Source organism: Aquarana catesbeiana, linkage group LG10, assembly GCF_042186555.1.
Source record: "Aquarana catesbeiana isolate 2022-GZ linkage group LG10, ASM4218655v1, whole genome shotgun sequence".
NCBI lineage: Eukaryota > Metazoa > Chordata > Amphibia > Anura > Ranidae > Aquarana > Aquarana catesbeiana.
This window is the reverse complement of record NC_133333.1, coordinates 168,875,006-168,885,654: the sequence shown is the minus strand read 5'-3', so window position 1 is coordinate 168,885,654 and position 10,649 is coordinate 168,875,006. Positions and strand designations below refer to the sequence as shown.

Genomic DNA, 10,649 nt, shown 5'->3' with positions numbered 1-10,649 from the left:
GAAATCACGGTAAAATCGTGCGACTTTGAAGTCGTATAAGTGTGAAAGGGGCCTAAGGCAGTGAGACTGATCCAATCACCTGTGCAAAAATAATGGTAGGCCTGAAAACATGATCTGTTGGGGTGCCTTGAGGACTGGAGTTGAGAAACATTAATGCAGAGTATACACAAATAAAAAGGGCAGGCAATGAAGCCTGTATAAAAGGGCTCTAAAAATGACCAGGAGCTAGGAACATTCAGTAATAAAAGTGGAAATTCTGAGACCATTTTTGTATTATAGATTTATATAGATAGATCATACAGCAGGTAAATTACAGAAAAGACTAACCGAGAGGAGGGGTTATAGAAAAAAAAAAGAAAACTAAAATGGCAAAAAAAAGGGGGTGGGGGGTGGGGAATGGGATATGGAATGGAGTATTATTTAGGAGGTAAGCAGCTGGGTTTCTTGTTAAGGGTCGCTCCCGGTAGGGCCTTGATGGTATTTTCTCATATATAGAGGAGCGTCCCCTCAAATTCCCCACAGCGCCAGCATGTGTTAGGAACTTGGGGAAACATATGGTGTAATTTTGAAGGAGTTCTGTGCCATTGTGTGAGGTTCTAATAGCCAGCCCCCCCCCCCCCGGTATCTGTTGGCCAGGGAAACTGTGAGAAAAGAGAAGGATTCTTTCCCTTTGGACGTGAGAAAGAGGTATTGAAATTTCGCTCCCATTAATGTAAAAATGAGAGTTCTACCAAGTCATTTAAAAGGGCATAAAATGAGATGAGTGAGAAAACAGTTGTCCATCTAGGCAGGTCTGTTCAAAAGGAGTGGGTTGGCTTAGTGTGAGATGATCGACCTGGAGGGATTGGAGATGTGCATTTAGTTAGGCACAGCGGAGGAAGGGAAGGAAGTGGGAAGGGAAACTGAGAAGTGATGTTGCACCTCAGCAGGAATCTGTAGTTATTGAATAAATTAATGTCTATAATAATTATGTCACAACAGCTCATCAAATTTGGGATCTCTCATGCCTGGGAGGAATGACTGGGTGCCAAGTACTGGAATCAGAGGATTCGGATGGGGAGAGAGAGAGGAGATTCTCAAGAGATATGTGGTAACCCACAGAGTGGCACCTACCGTGGAGTGTTGTCGAACACACAGGGCAGTATATGGGGAAGTCCCCCCACTAGCAGCGGGCTTTCCATTACTTGCTGAAGGTCAACCCAAGGTTTATGATTTTGCATGATGCACCAATTCCATAAATCTAGTCAAATGAGAGGTTTTTTTTTTAACCTTAATGCATAGAATGCATTAAGGTAAAAAAACCTTCTGCCTTTAGAACCACTTTAAGATTTTGTGTCCTACACCTTCTCACATGCCCAGCTCAGCCTATAAGGTAAAGTAAGAGGTGAGATGGCTTATTATGATATATTTATAATAATGTAGACTTTCTTGTTATATTCTTTTTGTACTAGTTTCCATTGATTGTAGCAGCCATACATTATTAAAGCTGTCAATAATAATATCACTGGCCCCATGTGGAAGGTAAAGCTTACTTTACGCAGGTGCCCATTCAGCCTAATGACATTCTTCTCTTTAAAAAGAACCACACCCAATCCAAATTAACCACACAAAAAGTCAAACTACACCTGAATGTTTTAATTAAGCCTTTAATTTAAAATTCCAATAAGACCAGAGGTTTCCAAGCACAATAACTGGGCCATTTATTTTAATAATTGCAGTCTGAACATATGCTGGGCTTTCCAGATAAGTTTGAAAGCATGAAAAGCAAATACTGTATGTACAGAGCAGTTTATTTGTGGTTATATCCAGATTTTACAAAGTTTGTGTTAACTACAGAGGCAAGTGATGACTATTTTGTGGTGGCCTGAAATATTACTGACCCTACAAATACATTTGAGCATTGTTCCTCCTTCCTGATGTCACTGATTCCAAATAAACTGATTGGGTCAAAGGTTATAGGTCAGGCTGGAGCATGCTTCTATACTATGACCCTAAAACTCCTAGAACAAATCTGAGGAAACAATAAACTACATACCTAAGCTACCCATATCCTCAACACCAATGCTTACTCTGATCCCATATTTGGTTAAAAGTCTGTCGCAGTGGCCAGAAACGTATTTTCATCACTGAAGCCTGTAGACCCACAACTAATGGAGCCCAACGCAAGTCACATCACAGTAGAAAACCCTGTTTCCACCAGCAGGCTGCTTAGAAGGACCACTGCTCTAAGAATGGAAGCAGTGGCCTCCTCGAAGAGGTCCGACATGCCCTCTGCTGTGTCAGACCTATAGATCTGCAATAAAAACAGCTCATGCTCCCTGCTGATTAGAGAGCTCTAGCGCTGACTGAGGAGAGGGGCATGTCGGACCTCTGCAGAGAGACCCCCCACACACTGCGGTCTACTGGTGAGAGGCATACTTTTCTACTTGGGTTGTGGCAGCTTTCTAAAGAAAAACTTTTTGAACACCTTTTGTTTTGTTGCACCTGGAATGTCTTTAGCTGGATTAAACTGAACGTTCAATTGGACTATATAATATAAACCCGCCTGCTGGAGCCTAATTTATCACAACTGCTGTGAGAAAAGCCACAAAACACACACTATTGAGCCACAGTTGATGGAATGATAACAATGTTTAGCAAATGAAAAGATTGTAGGCTGCTATTGCTGACCTAGCTGCATAATAGTCAATATCAATTAACTTCTACATGTGTAGGGCAGTAACCAATAAGATTTCCCTTTTTTGTCACACTACACTCTACTTTTGAAAGATGATGTCTGGTTGGTTCTTATGGTATGGTGTTTAGTTCCAAGTGAGCATCATCATGTTCCAGAGTCATAATAAGCAATTGGCATATGATCAGCAACGAGTGGGTCCATCATAGCTGACTTCTCTTTGCAATATAATAAAACATAAAGCGCATGGAGGGAATATTTAATTTTGTTTCCTTTCTGCTCTCTGGATTAACACAATAGCGAAGTCTACTAAGCAAGCAATATGTCCTCATTTCTACAATAAGGACATACGATATGTGGTGTTTTCACTAACAAAAAGGCCTTGGCCCTCTGCACACTCCCAGTGCTGAGAAGTTTCGGAAATATACATTGTAATTTTCCAGCTCTTTCCGGAAACAATTTGCAGCCTTTTCATCGCACTCACAGACCATCTTCTCACAGCGATCACGAGCTTTCACTGGGGACGGAAATATAGAAGTGTCATATAAAAAGCAGCATTACCCACTGAACACATTGGGGTGAAACAGATTACAGAAGACTCAACTTGCAACCAGTAACCGGTGGTCAGTTATCATGGTGTGTCACTGAAGAAGTCCCACTGGACTCCAGGCTAAATACATAGACACAGACAGTAGGGTTTTGCCCCGCTCTCCACTTCCTCATCATAGGATTTGGTTGACAGAAGCAAGAGCCAATGGCTCCCACTGCTGTCAGTCTTCCCCGTGAGGAGGGAGAGAGCCACTGCTCTCATGCACAATGATGGATCGAAATAGGGCTCATAAGGTTTTTTATCTTAATGCAGAGAATGCATTAAGGTAAAAATAAAAAAACCTTAAGGCTTTAGAACTACTTTAAAGAAGAATTCCAGGTATAGATATTTTTACATAGTACTACTGATTGATCTATTGGGCTTGGACCAGTGTAACTATGTATATACCATACCAGGCTGATGCCCCTGGAAGTTAGAAATCACTGAAGTAGGCAGCAATACCCCAGTGATCTCCACTTGCTTCCAGGTCCTGCGCTGAGTAACTTCACTCCTGCTTACTGAACTCAGGAGGTTGGCCGATCAGCACGAGAACCATTCAGAAATTGCTTTGATTAAATAAGGTGGAGAGGCAGGATGGTGATGTCACGCTGTCACAATGCATTAGGCCAGACACCCAGCACAGGTCCCAGAAGCAAGTGGAGATCAATAAAGTAGTGATTTCCAGCTTCCAGGGAGATTGGCCAGATATAGTATATACATAGTTACATTTGTCCAAGTTCTGAAATTGTGTCCGAAAATTGTGTCGGGGGCAGCACTCTTGCCTAGCAGTAAAAAGGGTCGATGGTTCGAATCCCAACCACGACACTACCTGCCTGGAGTTTGCATGTTCTCCCTGTGCCCGCGTGGGTTTCCTCCGGGTACTCTGGTTTCCTCCTACACTCCAAAGACATGCTGGTAGGTTAATTGGCTTCTGTCAAAAATTGGCCCTAGTATATGAATGTGAGCTGGGGACCTTGGATTGTGGGCTCCTTGAGGGTAGGGACTGATGTGATGTGCGATGTATGTGTGGAGCGCTGCAGAAAATTGACGGCGCTATATGGGTACTTTAAATAAATAATAATATAATAGATGAGCATCTTAATGAGACACAATGTACAGGGATAGGGACAATTGTAGACACGCACCCACACTCCCTCAGGTTGAACTGGATGGACTGGTGTCTTTATTCAACTAACTATGTAACTATGAAAAGGCAGGCAGAGAGCAATGGACTGGCCATCAGTACCTGTGGCCTCCCTGCAACTGAATGTTCCCAATTACTGACCTAAAGAGACTGCCTTGTTCTGCACTGTATATCTATATGAGGGTGACCATGATGGTAGAGGCAGGGCTTTGCTTTTTCATGTCAGAGTCTCCAGCAAGGATAACAGTGAATTACATTACTGGAATCACCAAATACCAGCAGTCAGAGGCAGCAGTGCCTGAGGTCTTATACTGCAGATATACAGGTATGAGGGTTTGGACCAATGAAGTGCCCTGTTATTTTGAGGAGGAATTTCAGACAAAGTACATTTTTTAGGGTACTGATTAGGCAAAATTAACATTTTCAGATGTTATTTATAGCATAACAAATATTCACTTTTTGACCACTGTGACCTGGTCCAGGCTTAATTCCTGCTTTCTACCAGCATTACAACTGCTTGTGTGTGGCTTAAGGGCTAATCCACACATTGTGAGGTGACAGACGGTTTGCTGCATTGTAAAATGCCTGTCACCGCAAGGATACAAAATAAGGTAGTACTGAGTATTACCAGGGAGGCGGACTTTTTAGGCTAAGAAACAGTGGAGAAGATACAGCAGTATAAAAAAATATAAATTTATTGAAAAATACAAATATCTAAAAAATGACAATTGTAACATTAGCATCTATGATTATTGTGCAGTGAGCCCTTGTATATATTATTTTTCAATAAATTTATATTTTTTTATACTGCCGTATTTTCTCCACTGTTTCTTAGCCTAAAAAGTCCGCCTCCCTGGTAATACTCAGTACTACCTTATTTTGTATCCTCAATGATTTATGGACGTGGCTTATCTCTGGTGCACTTTCCTCCCCTTTTTTCTCCTGTCACCAAGGACACACAGAAAACAATTGTTGCCTGTGTGTCCCATTCACACTACAACGCAGCCTGGAGCTGTGCTTTAGTGTATGCAGACATGCTGCTTTTTTTTTTTTGCTCTAATTGGCTTCAAAAAGGTTGGGCTCAGGGGCGCAGAGCACTGCACCCCAGAGCCACCCACTTGTGGCATTATCGAATCAATATTCGCTATTGTCTTCAGGCTTCACCCGACCAATCAGGACAGGAGGCGGATCTTAAGACCAGATTGGCCAGGAGTAGAATCCAGGGAAGCCGCAACCATTGATGGGGTAAGTGCGGACCTGGCAGGGGGGTTGTTTGCCATCCCACAAACAATTGAGCACCAGCCGCCACTGATTATAAGGATTACTGTATATTATTTATAAATATATAAACCATGGTAGGTTGCTTGAGTTTACTTTATTCTTGTGATCAATAGTTGAGAGTGGTAGAAACTCTGTGACACTTACTGCATTTAACCTTCTGTTCTTCTTCGGTATAGAAGCGGTATGTCTGAGTCACAGGGTTGCATCCTCTCATTTCAGCCTCATTGTGGCAGCAGGCCTGTTCATGGCAGCACCTGAAAAGTAGATGTTTGTTAGATGGTTATGAGGTTATGAAAGTGATCACTTTTCATGTCTGCGCTGAGCTAATATGGTCAAGAAAGGTCAGTGTAATTGTCTACCAGAGAAGCTAAGTGTGGCAAAATGTCCACTTGACTTACTAAATCACCTTGATATCTACTGCTCACAGATTATGTTACTGGCACCACTGTACCAATTGACAAAACATTTTGTTAAAGTTTATTGACTGAGATCAAAGTAACTCCAAATAATGTGGACATGTTAATTTATGATTATATATTCACAGAAGCAAGCTGAAAATAATTTGCAGGCCCTACATGTATTAAAATGATAGAAATGCATTCAAATAGATCACCTGCATTGTTGATCATTATTATGATGTTTACAGTCATCTACATCTAATTTATTTAGTCCAATATTTATGAGATTGGATGCTTAGTTTGTCTACTGTCCTTTTGCAGCTTCATTTGCTTAGCAATATATAAATGCAAACATAATGTAGCTACATATAATTTGTTCATCAGCCATCAGTAAAAACTCTGTACTTGAGTTCCCAGGTCTGCACACCTGCTGTACCCATTATTTAGCAGTTGCCCTCAACCTGTTGGGATTTCAATTACATACTATAAAAAATTGTAACAGGTGGATTGGATAACTCAGAACTTCAAGGTGGACAGGAACAAAGCCAGGAATTATAGCTGGGAGACCTCTGCTGGGGTATCAAAGAAAGAAAGCCAAGCACTGATCCATCTAACCTCCCTCTGTTTTTAACTAAAAAAACCTTATTTGGTGGAATGACCCTTTAAGAATTATCTGGCTCAAGTAACATTGTATACATATAAACACAATACATTGTACATATCTCGAAGAACCAATTCATGAGAATTTTGTAGAGAAAACAAAAATGTTCTTCAAAAGCGTAGAATTTACCCATAACAACTAATTAGGTTTTAGATTTAATTACTGGTCAAATGAAAGAGGAATCTGGTCGGCCACTTTGTGACCATAATTTCTGGAGAACTTTCTGTTTTCTGTACTTACAAATGTGCTCTAAAAAAGATGAATTGATCCAAAACAATATGAGAATTACCAGTCAATGGCATCCACGGGTCTTCCTCCGGTGTTGGCACCACAGTGGCAGCCATAATCAGAGAAGTTAGCTAGGCCATAAACGATGGTGGTCACTTTAATCATTTCATCAAATTGTGCTGGGGTGCTGGTGACCAGGGCAATGACTGAAAGACAAGATGAGATTTCTAATAGATAACCAACCAGACATGCACATACATAGCATGATACCAGAATTGATAAATGTCTCTATTTCTGATGGAACTGATTCTAATGGAACACACTACATTTCTGATGGTTCCCTAGGCAATTGTGTTTCAGAAATGTAAAAATTAGAATATCTGATATGATTTTATGCTGGTTATATTGCTTCACTTGGGACATTCCCCCCATCTTGCAAACCAGGCAAGAAGCAGGATCTCTCTAAGTGAAATCCTTTCTAACTGTAATCTAAACCTTAATGTATAAATATACCCCACATATTTTTTTAATGGGCAAGCCCTTTTTAAACAATAAAATAATGCTTACTGCACTAAAGAAATAGATTGATATATTAAAGTATTTCTTTCATGTTATACACCACGAGTAGCTGGGAGTCATTGCAGAACCCTTTAAATTATATGGTTGATTCAGGTATTGTGCGCAAAAGAAACATATTCCATGACCTCCTCCAGATACAGTACACCCTCTTGGTTTCCACCTCCCGACTCTGGTGGGCTAAAGACCCAAGTGGAGCTATGATGGGAAGGAGACGAACAAATAAAAAAAAAAACTTCTGAGATTCTTTAAAGCATAACTAAACCCACAACTCTTTGTTTAGATTTTGAAAAGGAAATTGAACACCTGTTAGGTTTTTACTGCTGTCTGTGCTCCCATTAGAGAGATTCACACTCTCATTTAGTCCCATTTCCAATATCACAATGGGTAAAGGTGTCGCCAAAACAGGAATAAAAGCAAATTCTTTCACTGAGTACACTAATTCTGGTGATCCTGGTGAGAACCAAGGATTCTCTCACTTTAAAGGGATTATCTCACACTTCCTGTTTTGGCTATGGGACAGAAGCGAAGGGAAATCTCCCCAATAGAATACAGATGTAAAAAAAATTGACAGGGGGTAATAACAATCCCTTACGCTATCCAAATTGACAAAAAGTTTTGCCTTTAGTTTTACTCTCTAACCTAACCCTAAAGGATCATACTCAACTGAGTGGGTAGTTGAAGTTTAGGTGGGAAAAGCCACCAGTTCTACTCTGAGATTTCACAGCATGCTGCGATCTAATATTCTGGTAGTATATGTTTAGAAGCTTTTACCAATTGTCAAAAACAGAAAAATAATTGCCAAACTGACTTCTCCCAATGTGTAAAGCAATTTTTGGTAAACAGTGCAATAGAGAAAATAAAAAGGAAATTGTATGCTTACTGCATGTCACTGCCAGTCCCAGAACTAGACACCTGGCCATCTTGGGTTCTCTGTGCTGGTCTCAGGAACTGATACTCTGCCGTCTGTGTGTCCCTTATATACCGTTACCCGTTATATCCCTCCTTTCAATCATTGTAATGACACCCTGCACCTGCATTGAAAATAAGTAGGTAAAGACAAAAAACACTGTGTTTAATATTACTGCCTGAGAAATCAGGGACATCAGCGGTGAAACTGCGTAATATGCCTGTAATAACACAGGACACATCTACAGAGGAAATTAAATTGTCTGATGCCCCAAATAAGAAAGAAGTATTAAAGAGGATCTCTGATAATCCTTTGTTGTTTTGGACTCTCATTTTAAATTTGTATGACAGCTACCAAAGTGACTCGTACTTCACAAATCGCCCTTCTTTTAGTGATACCCGGTTCCATATCATTATCCTAAAGGGGGCTTCTAAAGTTCTTTTTTTTTTTTTTTAATTCAGATTTTATTTTTAACATTTTTATAACAAATAAACAACAATCAAAAAGAAAAAAAAACACATACAAACCAAGGTCAAGTTGCCCCCCAAACAGTATCAGCACCTGTACATTTGATAAATTATCAACTAATTTTTGAGGAATGTTCACAAATAGAAATATTCACAAAATAAAAAAAGAGAAAAGAAAATATAAAAAATTCACAAATACTCCAGAGCACATGATGTATAGGAAAACATCTCTGCGACAGGCCAACCCTCTCCATTTAAAAAAAAAAAAAAAAAAAAAAAAAGAAAAGAAAAATACCCCACCTTTATTATGGATTGAAATTAAAATTAGAACATGATGCATCTATCCATTTTCTCCATATCTTTTAAAACTTCTGAAAGGCATTACGTTGAGCATAAGTATATTTTTCAAACATTACATATATATCCATTTCCCAAACCTGGGTTGCCAACTTTCAGTAAATCACAAACAGTTTGTAAAATCCATAGATTTTGCATCTGCCTGTGAATGTCCATTACAGACATGCAGACTGCATGTCCGTAACGGACATTCATGGACAGATGCAAAAATTATGGATGTTACAAACCCATATTTATCGGCGTATAACACGCACTTTTTTCCCCTTAAAATCAGGGGGAAATCGTGGGTGCGTGTTATACGCCGGTCCCTGCTGTCTCTGGGGGGAAGGAGGGACCGAGCACCGCCGAAATAGACCGAGCCAAGTGTACTGTGTACTCGGCTAGGCTCGGCTCCGCTCGCAGTCATGCCCAGTTCCGCCTCCTAGCATTTACATCCGGCCATTGGACCGGTGTTGTGTCAATCATAGGAGCCGGCCCAAGGGGCGGGACTGCGAGATGAGCCGAGAGGAGCTGAGTACACAGGACATCCGGCTCTGTCTATCTCGGCGGCGCAATTTAAAAACCGATCATGCTGCAATTTTGTACAAGGCTGCACATGGACACTATTGGGCATGGCTGCAGATGGACACTATTGGGCATGGCTGCAGATGGACACTGTTCATTCTGCAATGATGGGCAAGGCTGCAGATGGACACTGAAAAGGCTGCAATGATGGGCAAGGCTGCAGATGGACACTGATAAGGCTGCAATGATGGGCATTTAAAATGTAAGTTTTTTTCCTTAAACTTCCCTCCTAAAAGTTTTTTTCCTTAAACTTCCCTCCTAAACTTGGGGTGCGTGTTATACGCCGGCGCGTGTTATATGCCGATAAATACGGTATTCATAAATTTACTGAAAGTTGTCAACCCTGTTCCCAAATCCAGTCCTTAAGGTTCTTCTTGATAGCTGCTAGATCACTCATCCCAAGACATTGGAAATCCCTTATGCCCTGTACATACGGTCGGATTTTCCGACAGAAAATGTTCCATGGGAGCTTGTTGTCGGAAATTCCGACCGTGTGTAGGCTCCATTGGACATTTTCCATCGGAATTTCAGTCACACAGAATTTGAGATCTGGTTCTCAAATTTTCCGATAACAAAATCCGTTGTCGTAAATTCCGATCGTGTGTACACAATTCCGACGTACAAGTTCCACACATGCTCGGAATCAAGCAGAAGAGCTGCACTGGCTATTGAACTTTCATTTTTCTCGGCTCATCATACATGTTGTACGTCACCGGGTTCTTGACATTTGGAATTTCCGACAAGATTTGTGTGACCGCGTGTATGCAAGATAAGTTTGAGCCAACAACCGTCGGAAAAAA

The 10,649-nt window shown here is 40.8% G+C and overlaps 1 protein-coding gene across 1 annotated transcript; it reads right to left on the bottom strand.

Annotated features, from left to right (window-relative positions):
- Positions 1-1,632: 1,632 nt before the first annotated feature.
- On the bottom strand, positions 1,633-8,590 carry LOC141111019 (phospholipase A2 homolog otoconin-22). Its single transcript, XM_073602934.1, has 4 exons — positions 8,435-8,590; positions 7,037-7,181; positions 5,833-5,942; positions 1,633-3,191 (listed from the first exon to the last, which is right to left on the bottom strand). Exons 1-4 carry the CDS (start codon positions 8,472-8,474, stop codon positions 3,043-3,045), a joined length of 444 nt encoding a protein of 147 aa, XP_073459035.1. The 5' UTR covers positions 8,475-8,590; the 3' UTR covers positions 1,633-3,042.
- Positions 8,591-10,649: the final 2,059 nt, after the last annotated feature.